The following is an 18,432-nucleotide window of genomic DNA, read 5'->3' as shown; positions in this document are numbered from 1 at the left end:
GCTGCCTGTCCGTGTGTGACTCGTACTCCTCTGAACAAACAGGACATCCTGACCTGAACCCCCCCCCCCATCTCCCCATGGAGCCCCTTAAATAGACTGGTCCATGTCCCATCGAGCTTGTCTAACAGGGATGGAGCTCTATTGGTCTGGGTCTGGATTGATTCAGCAGTCCAGACGTGGGTAGACCCCCACTCTGAGAGAAGACAGGAAGATCTGTTTCGGCTCGCCGGTCCCTCGCGCAGAGAGACCAAAACAACACCTCTGGACTTACATTCCGTCTGCTGGGCTGCCCCTATGGAGCCCACTTAAACCATACCTCTCACCCCCCCCCCCCCCCCCAGCCGGGACAGAGGAGAAGAGGAAAGACTGGTGGGTGACTGACGGAGGAGAGGAGGACACGTATGAGAGGCCTCCAGGAGCGGGTGGCGAGGTTACGCTGCACTGTTAGTATTTAACGGGCCATAGCCTCTCTCTCTCTCCGACTGGCCACACTGGGGCTAATAAGGAGTGATGCAATGGAGTCAAAAACGCAGGGGGGGTCAATCAAAGAAGGGTTGTCTGTGTGGGAGTTGTGGGAAGGGAACGGGCTGCTGGCTTCGTTACGGTGCTGTGTGGAGGGAGAGGGGTAAAAAAGAGGGAGCGAGAGAGAGAGGAGAGAGAGAGAGAGAGAGAGAGAGAGAGAGAGAGAGAGAGAGAGAGAGAGAGAGAGAGAGAGAGAGAGAGAGAGAGAGAGAGAGAGAGAGAGAGAGAGAGAGAGAGAGAGAGAGAGAGAGAGAGAGAGAGAGAGAGAGAGAGAGAGAGAGAGAGAGAGAGAGAGAGAGAGAGAGAGAGAGAGAGAGAGAGAGAGAGAGAGAGAAGCTTTGATATTGGATTGAGAGGAGGCTTAAGACTGATGGATTGTGGCCAGGGCCTCGTGGAGATTAATGAATCCACACCAACTACAGCATGTGATGTGTGTGACAGCAAATTATTCATCCCAAATGGCACCCTATTCCCTATATAGTGCACTACTTTTGAAAAGGGCTCATAGGAAATATGGTGCCATTTGGGAAAGCCGGGGAGATCATCAGAGAGAGCCGGGGAGATCAGCCTTTTAAAACCAGTCGACTAGAGCACCAGCCAACCAATGCAGGCATCACAGTGCATGTTAAAGATATCCATACAGCCTTGAACAGTCTCTCTCTCTCTCTCTCTCTCTCTCTCTCTCTCTCTCTCTCTCTCTCTCTCTCTCTCTCTCTCTCTCTCTCTCTCTCTCTCTCTCTCTCTCTCTCTCTCTCTCTCTCTCTCTCTCTCTCTCTCTCTCTCTCTCTCTCTCTCTCACGCTTAACATCTCAGAGCTAAGACTCAAACTCACATGTCACAGTGAATACATTGGCAATGCCGTTGTCATTCGTCTACTTTAAAATGTATTCAGATCCAGAAGCTAAGGATAAAACCAGATGGGGAGACCATGAATAAAGGTCTCTATATGACTTCCGTTCTCTGCTCGCTCTGGAGGATTTGAAAAAAAGACAACATACTTTTGTTCCTGCCTAGGAGCTCAACTGGGCTTATGGAAAAAGGCCCAGATTTCTTTAGCCCCATAAACAGAGACAGAATCAAAATCCCCTGTTTCAGAGCGTTCCTTTTTAATAACAGACGATTCACAATCCCCATCGCATGGCTGGGTGCGAGAGGAAGGAAGAATGTGCCAGTACAGATGGAGGGTGGTCTGGATAGGGGGAAAGGAGAGAGGAGAGGAGGCGAGGCAAGTCCTCCTCCTCCTGCTGTCTACCTTCCTCCTCCTCCTCATCATCATTATCATTATCATCATCAGCTTCACAGCTGCCCTGGACCAATGACAGAGTGCCTTACTGAGAAGTGGATGACTTGGCCTTGGATCCCCCTCCTGATTGGACCCTTATTAGCCATAATGGAATAATGGAATTAGAGCATCACCAGCCCTATAATTGAGAACAGTCATGAACATTCAGAGTCAGTCAGTTAGGCTGTGTCATTGGCTGGCAAAATGGTTCCTTCTGTCTCCTTCAATCTGTTTATTTATGAGTCAGTGAAAAGTCAACTGATCACCATGTTCTGCCCTGTACCTCCAGACCATGGACTCAGACAGACAGAGATCTGATTCATCCCTTAGGACCAGTTTTAGCATGTTCAAAAATGTATGGCTGGAGAGCACACTGAGTACTGCCAGGGGAGGAGAGGGGAGGGAGAGGTGGGGAAAGGAAAGAACAGAACAGAAGAAAGGAGACAAAAGGAAGACCAAAAAAACCCCAGAAGAGATGCATGCTGGGGCTGCTTTGCTGAGGGTCTGAGGATCGGAATGACAGAGCCTTGTAAGGCTGTTGTCTCGTAAGGAGAGAAGAGACAGACTGGATCAATTTCACAGACATGATCATGATAACAGGGCTGTGCTAATGAGAGACACATGATTTATTAATGACTTGTTGTTTCAGTCAGAGCCGAGGAGGAAACCACAGCAGTGCGAACAGACCAGGGTCAGGCATACCGGACAGGCGAGCTGAAAGAATAATGGCTGAATAATAGAGAGAAAATAAACAATGAGGTATAATGATTAATGCTGGGACTTCGTTAACACGGAGGAGTGTGTGTGTGCAGTGTGTGTGTGTGCAGTGTGTGTGGGTGTGTGAGGCATAGATGGCATAGCTCACCCAAACCCAACTACTCTACCAGTTGAACAAACGTACTATTTGGAACTTTTTTTAAATAGGAGGAGCGTGTGTGGGTGTGTGCAGCAAAGCCAGGAAAATATATTTTTAGGTGATAGATTATTTGCCATCGAACTCTTAGTGAATTGGCAAAAAGTGTGAATCATCGTTAATGGGTGATGTAATCCTTGTCTAAAAGAGTGTAAAATATAATAACCACGTCCCTGAATGGGAGATGTATTTTGCACTAGTGCTGACATGACAGAAACACGCTCATTTTCATTAACTTTCTTTTTTAACGACTGTGATTTTCGAGGGTGTGTTTGGAGCGGTGCCCACTCAGAGACAAATGACACAATACAATCTGGTCCCCTGTTGTAATTCATATCTACAGGGACACACACACACCCTTTCCCACGAAATGCCCTGTTAAGAAAATCAGACAATTACAGCAGATCATCAGTATCCTGCTGAACGGGAAATAACGTCTCATTCTCCTCTGTTTTCTCCGTCGTCTTCACATTCTTTCTCTCCGAGTTTTTCCCTGTTCCTACTAAAGGAACGGTGAATACTGTTCTGTTCTCTCACCTAGCCTACTGATGTGTGTGTGTGTGTGTATCCAGTCATTACGCTGACTAATGGAAGCAGAGAAGCAGAGACAGCATTAATGCCGTTGCTCAAGCTTGTAGGCCCACAGTCAGTTGAGCCTGTTGGTGCAATTAGATTAACATAGGGAGTTTCACCACATCCGACTGTGTGTGTGTTTGTGTGTGTGCGTTCCTCAAGTTCAATGACATGACTTCATCCTCTTATCATCATCATCATCATTCCCACAGACTGTGTCAGACATTGTCATAATCGTCATCCACCGGTCATTAGACCCACTCCATAGTGGAGTGAGTCAACTGAACTCTGGGTCTCCGTCCCAAATAGCACCCTATTCCCTACATAGTGCACTACTTTTGACCAGCGTCCCATGGGCCCTGGTCAAAAGTAGTGCACTATATAGGGAATAGGGTTAGGGTCAGGCCATTTGGGACTCTGACTGGTACAGGATCAATGTCTGAGGATACAGTTGACTCATTGTTCTGGGGCTGTCAGGTGAGCGTTGTGCAGAGCCGAGGGGTGGGGTGGGGTTGGAGCAGAGAGGGGAACACAGTGTTCAGATCAGAGAACAACTGTTGAGCTTCAAAAGCCATTTGTCACTGTTTGACTACCTCATAATTCAACTGGTGGGAAAATACTACAATCAGTTTTCATGAGGAGTTTTTATAAAAAATAAGTTGTACCAGAGAGTTTGGGCTTTCACTGCCTTGCCCCCCTGACTGTGTACTGGGAAAAAATAGACTTCCCATCTGTTGGTGTGTGGGCTGAATTAATAATCGAGAAACTCTGGGGAACACAAGACTACATTTTCCCTTCTCTCTCTGTCTGTCTGTGTATCTGTCTCTCTGTCTCTCTCTCTGTCTGTCTGTCTCTTTCTCTCTCTCTCTCTCTCTGTTTCTCTCTCTCTCTCTCTCTGTTTCTGTCTGTCTGTCTGTCTGTCTGTCTGTCTGTCTGTCTGTCTGTCTGTCTGTCTGTCTGTCTGTCTGTCTGTCTGTCTGTCTGTCTGTCTGTCTGTCTGTCTGTCTGTCTCTCTCTCTCTCTGTCTCTGTCTCTCTATCAAAAAACAAATAACCCAGAAAATCACTGATCACCACACAGAGGGGGAATTCTCTCACTGTGCTTCAAAGTCAAACACCAGCTGGTAGCCATAGACCAGACAGACAGAGACAGTCTCTCAGGTTTCCTACAGTAGATCTCAGGCTCGGGAGATTGTGGCCATCCAGAACAAACAAACAGTTACCTCACATGTTCAGGTACTGTACTTCTAAACTAGCCTGGTCCCAGATCTGTTTGTGCTGTCTTGCCATTGGTGCCAATGGTCAGTGTCACTGTTTGTGTGACCATACGAGTTAGCAAGACAGAACAAATAGATTTGGGACCAGGCTACAGTACTTCTGAACAGTGTAAGATAGCGATCCATCAGCGTTGGCCTCTAATTCTATGTAGAGCACCTGACTGGATGGTGTTATATTTTAATATTAGTTTGTGCTTTAAAAAAAATCCATTAGCCTGAGGTATAATTCATTCCTCTTTCACGAAAATTGGATTACCACGACGACGCTGCAATGCTGTGAGACCTATGAGCTCCTTCTCAGACCTTCCATTCATCACAGGGTTTACCTGACATAATTACGGGCATATTTTTAGCCATTTGTGCCGTTAAATTATGCACGTCTTTCCTGAGCGGTTGATCATCTATTTTATCCTGACAAAGAGGGATGATGTGTGAGGTGGGTCTAACGTGGGGTGAAGGTATGACGATGACTAAAAATAAAAGGTGTTTGTGTGTGTGTGTGTGTGTGTGTGCGTGCTTGCGGGCATGCATACATGCATGCGTGTGACGGTGTGACAATGTGGAATGATTACAGTTTTCAGTCTGAGACAGTAGCCTACTTTCAGGTGTTGTTTTTATAACGATTTACTACCTATTGAATCACCCTAAACACATAGAACGCAACCTAAATGGCACCTTATTCCCTTATTTAGTGCACTACTTTGGGCCCTGTGGGCCCTGGTCAAAAGCAGTGCACTAAATAGCGAATTTGGGAGGGAACCACAATGACCTCCATGGTTGCTTACACTGTTACCACAGATGACTGACTAATGACCACCGTCCTCAGGAAACAAAGCAACGAGACCTCAGGAAGGAACTGACTAGAGAATGACTTCATCAGGACATGTCAGTGACAAGCCTGGTACAGGATATGGACCAGCCGCGTCTGTGGATGGCCACTATGATACAGTAACAGTATGTTTCAGTCAAGAGGATGTCAGGTCTATAGTGTAGGCCTAGATACTGTACAGTGGATTTTTTTAAAATGACAGTACAGTATGAAGGTAGGTGGACACACACAGACAGAGGGGCCGAGACAGGGCTCAAACACCAGTGTGTCGTCCAGAGCCCGGAGCTTTAACCGTACAGTAGATCTGACAGGGCAGCCAAATCCCGGTCTCCTTCCACTTTCTTTTAGCCAGACTTCATCAACAGAGAGAAGCTGATGTTAATTACAAGCCCATTATTCTAATTACTCATCCTTTGGCATGACGACAAGACAGTCCCAGCAGCTTGAAGAGCTCTCATTGACAAAGACAATGGAGAGAAGCCTTCGTGGCACCCGATTCCCTATTCCCACATAGGGCCCCTGTCAAAATTAGTGCACTAGGTAGGGAATGTGAAGACATATGGGACATACCCCGAGAGTGCTAAACATTTCTATCCTTCATTTCTATTCTATCCTTCATCCCACTGACCATGGATAATTGAAAACACATTTGGACGGCTGTTGACCGCTGTACGGGGCCGTGTGGGTCCATAGGAAAACAGGATATGGCTGAGCAAGTTGTTTTAGCGGCTGACATGAGCCCATAGCCCAGCACTGCCTTACTCCCACTCTCTCCCTCCCCTCTCTCTCTTTTCTCTCTCTCTCTCTCCTTCCTTTTCTCCCTGGACCTGGATAAACGGCTGGAGAGCTGAAGCAATGCCTGCATCCCAAATAGCACCCTATTCCCTACATTGTTCACTACTTTTGACCAGAGCCCTATGGAACCTGGTCACAAGTAGTTTAGTACATTTGGGAAGCAGACAATGTTTTCATCAGGGAAGTCAGTAATTAGTGTTTGTTTGATGGCTGATGGCTGGAAAAGGGGAATTCAACCTGTTTTTCTTTGTAAAATAGTGGAGGCTAATGTGTGTGTGTGTGTGTGTGTGTGTGTGTGTGTGTGTGTGTGTGTGTGTGTGTGTGTGTGTGTGTGTGTGTGTGTGTGTGTGTACGTGCGTATGCAGTGGTGTAAAGTACTTAAGTAAAAATACTTTAAAGTACTACTGAAGTAGTTGTTTAGGGTGTATCTGTACTTTACTGATCTGGCAGACTCACTAAACACAAACTCTTTGTTTGTAAATGACGGCTGAGTGTTGGAGTGTGGTCCTGGCTATCTGTACATTTAAAAAAATAAACAATCGTGCCGTCTGGTTTGCTTAATATAAGGAATTTGAAATGATTTTCTTTTGATACTTAAGTATATTTTAGCAATTACATTTACTTTTGATACTTAAGTATATTTAAAAAATATATAATTTTACTCAAGTAGTATTTTACTGGGTGACTTTCACTTTTACTTGAGTCATTTTTATTAAGGTATTTACTTTTACTCAAGTATGACAACTGAGTACTTTTTCCAACACTGTGTGCATGCGTACTAGCGGTTTCCATGGGGAAAGACATGGCCTTCCTCCATACAGCCATATGTTAACATATAATTACTTCCTGTTGCACTTGGTGACTTTACTTTACTGGGCCAAAGCCAAATGAGTGAGATTAGGGCAGTTTTATGAAAACATTGTTTTTAATTTTCTGCTCTTTCATCAACTGATTTTCTCCTAACAAACAAGATTAAAGTCAACATCCTTTCCCAGAGTGCTTAGAGAGAAGGGGCGCTCTCTTTTTGTCTCCATAACTTTACTTACGATTAAAAAAATGTGGGTTATCGGCGAGATGTGTGTAAGATAAAACAGATAATGCTGTAAATACCGATAATGCATTTATGACGCGAGATGGATAATTATGGCTATAACCTGTTCGCAAATAAATCCTACAGATATGGAGAACATTTACCATTGAGCTTATCAGTAAAGAACAATACTATGGATAACCTGTATCTTATCCTTTTGTGATAGACGACAGAAATTATTTCAGGTATCGACTTTCTCTCTCAGGGACAGCATGTATTATTCATGGTGTGTGTGTGTGTGTGAGATCAATGGTTGCTGTCTGAGGCAAGATGTTAGACTCTGTGATGCCATCTTGCTTTTATGGCATCACTCAGGCCTAGGGAAAACCTCTCTCCCACTCTATCTCCTTTCCTGACAGAGCCCATTCCTCATGGCGTCAGCGTCGAAGTGTGCGTGTGTGTGTCTGTGTGTATATGTGTGTGTGTGTATATGTGTGTGTGTGTATATGTGTGTGTGTCGTCAGTGTCCCAGGGGGACCGGGAAATCTTCCCTCCGCTTTTGTTTTCAGGTCGGAGACAACGTGAATGTCCTCCAAAAATATAGCTGTCCTCCCTCAGTCAGAGGGCCAAATGTATTGTACAGATGAAGGTATTTCCTCCTAGTACGTCACCCACCATTCAGGTCTTCCTATTGAAACCAGGTCCGTCACACACCATTCAGGTCTTCCTATTGAAACCAGGTCCGTCACACACCATTCAGGTCTTCCTATTGAAACCAGGTACGTCACCCACCATTCAGGTCTTCCTATTGAAACCAGGTCCGTCACGCACCAATCAGGTCTTCCTATTGAAACCAGGTCCGTCACGCATCATTCAGGTCTTCCTATTGAAACCAGGTCCGTCACCCACCATTCAGGTCTTCCTATTGAAACCAGGTCCGTCACCCACCATTCAGGTCTTCCTATTGAAACCAGGTCCGTCACACACCATTCAGGTCTTCCTATTGAAACCAGGTCCGTCACGCACCATTCAGGTCTTCCTACTGGAACCAGGCCCGTCACGCACCATTCAGGTCTTCCTATTGAAACCAGGTCCGTCACGCACCATTCAGGTCTTCCTACTGGAACCAGGCCCGTCACGCACCATTCAGGTCTTCCTATTGAAACCAGGTACGTCACCCACCATTCAGGTCTTCCTATTGAAACCAGGTCCGTCACACACCATTCAGGTCTTCCTATTGAAACCAGGTCCGTCACACACCATTCAGGTCTTCCTATTGAAACCAGGTCCGTCACCCACCATTCAGGTCTTCCTATTGAAACCAGGTCCGTCACGCACCATTCAGGTCTTCCTATTGTAACCAGGCCTGTCACGCACCATTCAGGTCTTCCTATTGGAACCAGGTCCGTCACACACCATTCAGGTCTTCCTATTGGAACCAGGTCCGTCACGCACCATTCAGGTCTTCCTATTCAAACCAGGCCCGTCACGCACCATTCAGGTCTTCCTGTTGGAACCAGGTCCGTCACGCACCATTCAGGTCTTCCTGTTGGAACCAGGCCCATCACGCACCATTCAGGTCTTCCTATTGGAACCAGGCCCGTCACGCACCATTCAGGTCTTCCTATTGAAACCAGGTCCGTCACCCACCATTCAGGTCTTCCTATTGGAACCAGGCCCGTCACGCACCATTTAGGTCTTCCTATTGAAACCAGGTCCATCACCCACCATTCAGGTCTTCCTACTGGAACCAGGCCCGTCACGCACCATTCAGGTCTTCCTACTGGAACCAGGCCCGTCACGCACCATTCAGGTCTTCCTACTGGAACCAGGCCCGTCACGCACCATTCAGGTCTTCCTATTGAAACCAGGTCCATCACCCACCATTCAGGTCTTCCTACTGGAACCAGGCCCGTCACGCACCATTCAGGTCTTCCTACTGGAACCAGGCCCGTCACGCACCATTCAGGTCTTCCTATTCTAACCAGGCCCGTCACGCACCATTCAGGTCTTCCTACTGGAACCAGGCCCGTCACGCACCATTCAGGTCTTCCTATTGGAACTAGGCCCGTCACGCACCATTCAGGTCTTCCTACTGGAACCAGGCCCGTCACACACCATTCAGGTCTTCCTATTGAAACCAGGTCCGTCACGCACCATTCAGGTCTTCCTATTGGAACCAGGTCCGTCACACACCATTCAGGTCTTCCTATTGGAACCAGGCCCGTCACGCACCATTCAGGTCTTCCTATTGGAACCAGGCCCGTCACGCACCATTCAGGTCTTCCTATTCTAACCAGGCCCGTCACGCACCATTCAGGTCTTCCTACTGGAACCAGGCCCGTCACGCACCATTCAGGTCTTCCTATTCTAACCAGGCCCGTCACGCACCATTCAGGTCATCCTATTGGAACCAGGCCCGTCACGCACCATGCAGGTCATCCTATTGGAACCAGGCCCGTCACGCACCATTCAGGTCTTCCTATTGGAACCAGGCCCGTCACGCACCATTCAGGTCTTCCTATTGGAACCAGGCCCGTCACGCACCATTCAGGTCTTCCTATTCTAACCAGGCCCGTCACGCACCATTCAGGTCTTCCTACTGGAACCAGGCCCGTCACGCACCATTCAGGTCTTCCTATTCTAACCAGGCCCGTCACGCACCATTCAGGTCTTCCTACTGGAACCAGGCCCGTCACGCACCATTCAGGTCTTCCTATTCTAACCAGGCCCGTCACGCACCATTCAGGTCTTCCTACTGGAACCAGGCCCGTCACGCACCATTCAGGTCTTCCTATTGGAACCAGGCCCGTCACGCACCATTCAGGTCTTCCTATTCTAACCAGGCCCGTCACGCACCATTCAGGTCTTCCTACTGGAACCAACCCAAAAATACACTATCTGGCTAAAGGTGAGTTCATTCATCATCACAGCAACCTGCTGCTACATCCATCCATACTATTCCCCTTCTGGGGGCTTCAAACAGATGGAGGATCCACAAAGGTAGATATTCACTGTACCTCCCTCTTGACGTGGCTGACATGGGAATGGAAAGGGGAATAGCTATCTAACGATTATAAATACACTTCCTGGTGGATGTGAGAAGCCTCAAAGGTCGCCTGTCCACCTACCCACACTCATTTAGGCATGCACACACACGCGTGTGCGCACACATACACACACAGACACACACAGACACACACCAAAGGACTGTTCCTCTGGGACAATAGAGTGTGATGAATAGCTAACCCACCAGAGCTCCATGCTAAGCCATAAGAAACCCCACCAGCCTAATTAACAGAAGGAGAAACCCCAGCATGTTGCCCTGCTCCTCATCTCAATACATTAACATGAGAGGCAGCATTAAAATAGATGACAAACCTACGCTATCCAGCCCTAGATATATGTTATCTGAATAAACTATAGGCAGAGAATAAAATATGCCTGAGATATCAACCCCTCAAACCCCACTGCCTGTCATGAATATCTAATAAAACCGTCTGGTGCAAATTGCATACAGAGAATTAATTAAATGAATAATGAATTGATATCCATCTAACAGGCGTGAGAGATGATTTGTCTCGTGGTGCCGTGAGTGCGCCTGCCATTAACGATGGGGAGAGATTGTTGTTGCTGCTGCTCCCTCCCTCAGACAAGCTTAATGAAAGAGAAATGAAGAACTCCATTCTTTTAATAACACTTGTTATAATGAAACTTCTCTCTCTTCATGAGCTCAGGGAGGGCATATGCGCAGCGGCAAAGATTTCAAGAAATTATAAATTACACACCATACCAACACGGAATTCACTCTTTGTTACCGTAGAAACACACTTCTTTGTCATCTGGCATTGGAGCGCCCAACAGAGAACATCCCCTTTTTATCTTGTTGTATTTTACTGCTAAATACAATTAAAGCTGCAATATGTCACTTTTTGGGCAACCTGACCAAATTCACATAGAAATGTGAGCTATAGATCTGTCATTCTAATTGAAAGAAAGTCTAAGAAGCGGTAGATCTGTTCTATGTGCGCTATTTCTATGGTTCCCGTTCTTAAGTTTGAGTTTTTAACGTCTTTTACTTTGGGTTTTGTACTCCAGCTTCAAACAGCTGAAAATACAATATATTGGGTGATAGAAAATATATGTCTCAGCGGTTTAGATGGTACAATGATTCTCTACACTATGAAATTAGTGCACTTTGAAATAAATAAATAAAAACCCTAGCATAATCAATACTCTATTGAGGATTCTGAACAGTTGCCGAATCGTTGTTCTTTTGCTCTGGCATCAGCACAGCGGGAGAGAGACACATTTCGACTTTCATTAGGAGAGAAAGACAGTGAAGAACAGAACAGTACAGAGCAGAACGGCCCACTTGGTTTAAAGGGCTGGTTTTAAATAAGTCCTCATTAAAACAAATAGGTATTTGAGTCAGATTCCCACTGAATTAAGTCTCTCAGGACACATAGGCTGAATCTAGCAACACTGAGAAAGGACAAGACCATAGTATCTACAGTATTTCTTATAAACTGCTTATCCTTCCACTTATCAATCATGATTTCATCTTGATTGTTGAAGAAACGAAGCCATAGGATCTCTATGGTCATAGCTCTCTGGTCAAACTCACAGGTTATGTCCGGACATGATAGGACCCATGACAATGAATTTGTGCCTATCTCCAGTATGAACGTGTGTTCTGTCGATCATTGACCTCCTCTATGTCCCAATAGATGCAACATCTTAGAGCTTAACTGTGTAACTTCCTCTCTGAGAGACAATCAACGTCACACAACTGTAACCCTCTCCTCTAAAGGAACTGCTGCAGGAAGTAGTCTGGGACGGGACGGGAGTGTGAATCCCAAATGGCAGCCTTTTCCCTATATAGTGCACTACTCTTTGCCAGAGCACCACTGTATGGGCCCTGGTCAAAAGTAGTGCACTACTGTATAGGGAATAGGGTGCCATTTAGGGCACAGCCATCGGTTTCTCTCCAGTTCAATGGGCCCCTGCCAGGCCCAGGGCTCTCCTCCCACTCACCCACAGAGCACAGAGCCAAGGGCCTCCTCCACAGACACACACACACACACACAAAAACAAACACACTCCCACTCCTCGAATTCAATTAGTCTGGAAGGGGCAACAGGGGCCCTCAGGACTATATTTTCATAGCAATAAGGACTATATTTTCATAGCAATAAGGAAAACCTAATTTATGAACGTCCCCCAAACAAATATCTGTCTCCAAGCCAGCTTACATTTAACAGACGCTCTTATCCTGAGCAAGAGCATACATTTTAGTACTTTCTCATACTGGTCCCCTGTGGAAATTGAACCCATAACACTGGCATTACAAGCACCATGCTCTACCAACTGACCCACACCGGTGGACTATTATAAAGCCTCTTGAGGACTTACATACGTACAGTCGAGACAAACTTTCAACTTTTCAGCGACGCGAGGACGGACTATAATAAAATAAAATAACTTGTATAGGTAATGTAGTGTATGGTTGGGTCAGTGGGGTAACCACTTCAACACAATAACAGGCTCCAGGGTATGTGACATAGCAGTGCCTTTGGGATCAGAGACAGAGCTCCAGTCTTTTCATATAAAGTTCTCTGTCTGTGAATGTTAATGTAGATCCCAGCACACATGCAGTACAGTAAAACCCTATGATAACTATGAGTGTGTGTTGGTGGATATGTCCCCTGGGGCAGTAACCACAGCGGATGAGAGCGAGAGAGAGAGAGAGAGAGAGAGAGAGACTCTTTGTGGAGTGTCTGGAATCCTCAGCTAGCCTGGAGTTCCACAGGAAGCATAAATTAATCACCAGATTTCTGGATCACCTTAAAAGATTTACCAAGCATGCCACAGGGGTGTCCTCAGAGCAGACAGACTTCTGGGATTGGACCAGGAAGGAGATTCAACTCCACTATAGTCACCACTCTGGATCTGAGTCCCAAATGGCACCGTATTCACCAAGTAGTGCACTAACATTGACCAGGGCACTACTTATGACCCTATTCCCTGTGTAGTGCACTACTTTTGACTTGGTCAAAAATATTGCACTACATAGGGAATAGGGTGCCATTTTGGACAAACACTGGTTCAGACAGTGATTCAGCTTCAATAAGACTTGTAAAAAGCCTGTGGTTGTTTTGTCTTTAAGCAGCTTTGGGTGGATGACTTTGGAAAAGTTACAGCTTCCATATTACTTACATGGTAATGAACTTTTTTTTACTGCTATAAACACACCCTTTCTCTTCACTTATTTATGATGAGACATTAGCCACCTTTGAGAAATTCTATGATGTCTTTGGGACACATGGCGGTCCCGCATGGCCCAGTTGGTACAGCATGGAGCTAGCCAAGCCAAGACTGGCTGAGGCCATCCATACGAATATGTATGCACGCTCTGGATAAAAGCATCTGACTGTACCTGTATCCACTCCTTGTTGTTGTCCTCTCCTGGTGTCCATGCGTTCTCATAGTAGTTGAGTCTGGCTCGCTCCGGGGACCAGCCAGGGTTGTACTGGGACGAAGCTACGATCTGCTCTGATGCTATCTCCCCTGACTCCATACCCAACGGGTCTGTACAGTCAAAGTCTGAGAGAGAGAGAGGGAGAAGGGGTGGGAAAGAAGGGGAGAGAGAGATTGTCTAAATTTAGAGCTGAAAGCACCATCCAGGCGTCCCAGGCCAAAGCACACATCAACCCCCAGAACAGAGCTGGTCCCTGGGGAGAGGGACACTCAGTGGCAGGGTCTGGGCTGGTACTCTGGTGGCCGGAATAAAGAGCCACATCAGTGCCGCCTCAGCTCAGCAGATCCTTGCTTCTGGTTCCTCTCTCCCACTACCACACACAGAGGCTTTAAATGGAAGGCAAGCACAGTGAAAGGGTGGTGCTACATCAAGACATAAAGCTTTAGTCATAAAACATTCAGTGTAGGGCTAAGTTCACTGTAAACTGTAATGGGAAAAGAGAAACTATTATGCATTAAAGTTGAGCTGGTAGTTTTTCCTCTGGTGCTGGTTCTTCTCTCCATTAAAGCTCCCTGTAGGCAGTTTATGTGTTTCACACATGGTGCACATTTCCTAATATTGTTGTCCCTCGGGGTGTTAGGGCACGTTTAGTGTCGGTGTTCTGGGCCGTAAATATCCCAGAATGCCCTGTCCCATCCAGGATAGAGGGCATATCCTTGTTTATGTTGACATGGTGCTACTGTCCAGGGTCAGCCAGTGTGTGTGTGTACGTGCGTGCGTGCGTGTGTAAGTATACAACCACCGGCCAGGTCAAGAGGTGAGCTCTTCTTCCGCCATTCCCCGGAGTCCCATATGTAGCGGAGTTGTCTAGACGCTGACCCTATGACCCCCAGGGTCAGGCTCGGACCCTGGCCCCAGTCTGACCCTGCTGTCTCTAGTCACCCACCCACCTACACCCACATCCCCGCACACACACACACACACACACACACACACACACACACACACACACACACACACACACACACACACACACACACACACACACACACACACACACACACACACACACACACACACACACACACACACACACACACACACACATTAAGGCAGGCACACACAGTTACGTATTGCGTATATCAGCGTTGTTCAGCGTCCCAGAGACACAGGTCTGAAAGGTGTCAAGCAGATGGAGAGACCATCTGTTTTAGCTCATAGACAGTCCCTGACTGCTGCATACCCTATATATTACTCACTACTGCAGAGAGAGAGAGAGATGCAAAGACGAGGGAAAAAAATATATATATATCACACTCCACTCTTTTCTTCTCCTCTCTCAAAGACCCCCTTCTTCTTCTTCTTCTTCTTCTCAACATGTTGGAGGAGGAATCTGAATCTCTCCATAAACACCAACCAGACCCAGTTGACCTTCTATCTGCCCTCTGACTGTAAACAAAGAGTCTCTGCTTGTCAGCACTGAGGTAAATGTGATCATGTGTGCTGCTATCAGCTATAAGCTATCAGCCTGCATTTTAAGCAGCAGCCCATTCCGTGAAGTGTGGCGCTGGGGGATCAGGGAGATAGTAGGGAAGTGTTCCAAATGGCACCCTATTCCATTTATAGTGCACTACTTTTGACCAGAGCCCTATGCAGCCTAAATCAGGGCTGTCAGGGAGAGAAGACAAGCCTGCTTCATAACCATCAAAGCAACACCTTATCCATCCTACATAACCCCCTCTCAACTGAAGTGTACAAGTCTTATAATATGTACGGGGTAAAAAGGAAAACCCATAGATTATACATCAAAGGGCGTAATAATACATTCCTCCTAGAGCACCACAGTAGATAAAAACTGTCAGAGACTTGATCTATCGTCTCTCTGATATGAGGATTCATTCAGCCAGGTCGTAAGCTGCCAACTGCATAATTAGGTAAGTACGACAGATGTCAAATAATGCAGTGACTTGATGAGTTCATGTTGGTGGATTAGTGTTGTGATTGTATCTGTCCCTATCTAATAAATGAAATACTGGTGGATTAGTGTTCAGTCTGAACACATGTTATGTTTACGTTGCCATGGTGCTGAGCTGTAGGGACTATAGGGACTAGTGACACAGGCAGTCATCGCTGTATGCGGCTGTGCTCAGGCTCTGTGTGAGTCTATCTAGGGACCTCAGCACACATGCATATCACTACTCCCCACGGGGGACCTAGCACCATCTGGGATGATTAGTGCTTTTTTAACACCAGTCATCGCCATAACAACCCGATGGGGGGGGTGACTGGAGGGGTGGCTTGTGGAAAGATTTATGGGCTTCGAGGTGGTTGTGTTTCATCAATGAAATGTTTAGCCGGAGCATTTCTCAAATTGGGGTCATGGGGGCCAGGCCCCAGGACGAAGATGATGCTGTGTTAGTGGCTGGGACACTGTCTGGAGGGGCTGGTGAGGCACTCTGCACCCCCGGTAACTCTGCCCCCCCAGCCCCACTGTGTTAAAGTCAGACCTCGTAAACTGGGGGAGATGGCCCATGCCTTGTATCACATCTCCTGAATGAAAAGACTGGGAGCTGTTGATTTATTAACTGACTTCAGTCCCACATTAAACTACATGTGTGTAGCAGTGGAACAGGGACCACCCCTCGTATGTAGGGAGGGGTGTATGGTAGTTTCAGTATGTATAGGGATTGTAGCTTTATCACTCATGGTGAAAGGTCATTTTAGCAAATGCTAAATGTAGATATTTTTTACATTTTATCCTAGTAGACAATTAAAATAATGCATCTCTCATTGTAATCGGACCATTGATGATAGACAGTCACCTACCTTCTGGCACGGTCCGTTCCAACACAGTGAAGTTGGCAGAGAAGCCCTCCTTGGCGATGGCACTGTCTGTGTTGATTATCAGGGCCAGGATGCCCGTATAAGAGATGATATGACCAGGGGTGTTCTGACCACAGTAGCGGCCAATGTACGGACCAACTGGAGAGAGAGAGAGGGAGAGAGAGAGGGGGAAGGAGGGAGGGAGAGATGGAGGGAAAGGGGGGAGAGAGGGTGGGGAGATAGGGAGTAGAGAGGGAAAGAAGAGAGGGAAGGAGAGAAAGAGAGTGTGAGAGAGAGAGAGAGAGGGAGATTGTCAGTTACCAAGGTCACAGCTGAAGGTGGGAGTGTGGGTAAAGTTAGGAGTTAAGTCAGTATTTGCTTGCCCTAGGCCTGTCACATGGGTGTTCATACACAATAAACAGATCCCCCCCCCCCACCAATGGAGGTGAGAGAACTGGTGTGTTGATGAAGCTATGAGCAGGACCTAAGACCTGGGCCTGTATTTGTGTTAGACCAGAGAGGGTTTTCACTAAGTGACCTCATAAAGAGGCATGGGAAAACATTCGACACCCACAAAACACAAAGAGATGGAGAGAGAGAAAGAGAGAGGAAGAGGGACTCCTTGTTAAGACGAAACAAGGTCGCGTTTTCCGTCGGTTTTGCACCAGTCATAAATTCCTGGACCTTTTTAAATGTGAGTGATGTTTTAGTGTTGAGGTGGGTATGGTCTGGCCTGGTCTAGTGTTGAGGTGGGTATGTATGGTCTGGCCACAGTGGAGAGAGTTCTCAAAGACTTGTTTAGTGTTGAGGTGGGTATGTCTGGCCTGGTTTAGAGTTGAGGTGGGTATGTATGGTCTGGCCTGGTTTAGTGTTGAGGTGGGGATGTACGGTCTGGCCTGGTTTAGTGTTGAGGTGGGTATATACGGTCTGGTCTGGTTTAGTGTTGAGGTGGGTATGTATGGTCTGGCCTGGTTTAATGTTGAGGTGGGTATGGTCTGGCCTGGTTTAATGTTGAGGTGGGTATGGTCTGGACTGGTTTAGTGTTGAGGTGGGTATGTATGGTCTGGCCACAGTGGAGAGAGTTCTCAAAGACTTGTTTAGTGTTGAGGTGGGTATGTCTGGCCTGGTTTAGAGTTGAGGTGGGTATGTATGGTCTGGCCTGGTTTAGTGTTGAGGTGGGGATGTACGGTCTGGCCTGGTTTAGTGTTGAGGTGGGTATATACGGTCTGGTCTGGTTTAGTGTTGAGGTGGGTATGTATGGTCTGGCCTGGTTTAATGTTGAGGTGGGTATGGTCTGGCCTGGTTTAATGTTGAGGTGGGTATGGTCTGGACTGGTTTAGTGTTGAGGTGGGTATGGTCTGGCCTGGTTTAGTGTTGAGGTGGGTATGTATGGTCTGGTTCAGTGTTGAGGTGGGTATGGTCTGGCCTGATTTAGTGTTGAGGTGGGTATGGTCTGGCCTGGTTTAGTGTTGAGGTGGGTATGTATGGTCTGGCCTGGTTTAGTGTTGAGGTGGGTTTGTATGGTCTGGCCTGGTTTAGTGTTGAGGTGGGTATGGTCTGGCCTGGTTTAGTGTTGAGGTGGGTATGTATGGTCTGGCCTGGTTTAGTGTTGTGGTGGGTTTGTATGGTCTGGCCTGGTTTAGTGTTGAGGTGGGTATGGTCTGGCCTGGTTTAGTGTTGAGGTGGGTATGTATGGTCTGGCCTGGTTTAGTGTTGAGGTGGGTATGTATGGTCTGGCCTGGTTTAGTGTTGAGGTGGGTATGTATGGTCTGGCCTGGTTTAGTGTTGAGGTGGGTATGGTCTGGCCTGGTTTAGTGTTGAGGTGGGTATGTATGGTCTGGCCTGGTTTAGTGTTGAGGTGGGTATGGTCTGGCCTGGTTTAGTGTTGAGGTGGGTATGGTCTGGCCT

The 18,432-nt window shown here is 46.9% G+C and overlaps 1 protein-coding gene across 3 annotated transcripts in view; it reads right to left on the bottom strand.

Moving 5' to 3' along the window:
• LOC139583731 (neuropilin-1a) overlaps nt 1–18,432 on the bottom strand; it is a 91,091-nt gene that overhangs the window by 31,407 nt on the left and 41,252 nt on the right. For all 3 annotated transcript variants that reach the window (XM_071415133.1, XM_071415135.1, XM_071415134.1), the window contains 2 exons: nt 16,528–16,683; nt 13,660–13,826 (listed from right to left, as the gene is read on the bottom strand). In XM_071415133.1, coding sequence (XP_071271234.1) covers nt 13,660–13,826; nt 16,528–16,683 — 323 coding nt within the window. The remainder of the gene's footprint in view (nt 1–13,659; nt 13,827–16,527; nt 16,684–18,432) is intronic.

This window comes from Salvelinus alpinus, chromosome 8, assembly GCF_045679555.1.
Source record: "Salvelinus alpinus chromosome 8, SLU_Salpinus.1, whole genome shotgun sequence".
NCBI lineage: Eukaryota > Metazoa > Chordata > Actinopteri > Salmoniformes > Salmonidae > Salvelinus > Salvelinus alpinus.
The sequence above is the reverse complement of the archived record's forward strand: the minus strand, read 5'-3'. Positions and strand labels throughout refer to the sequence as shown.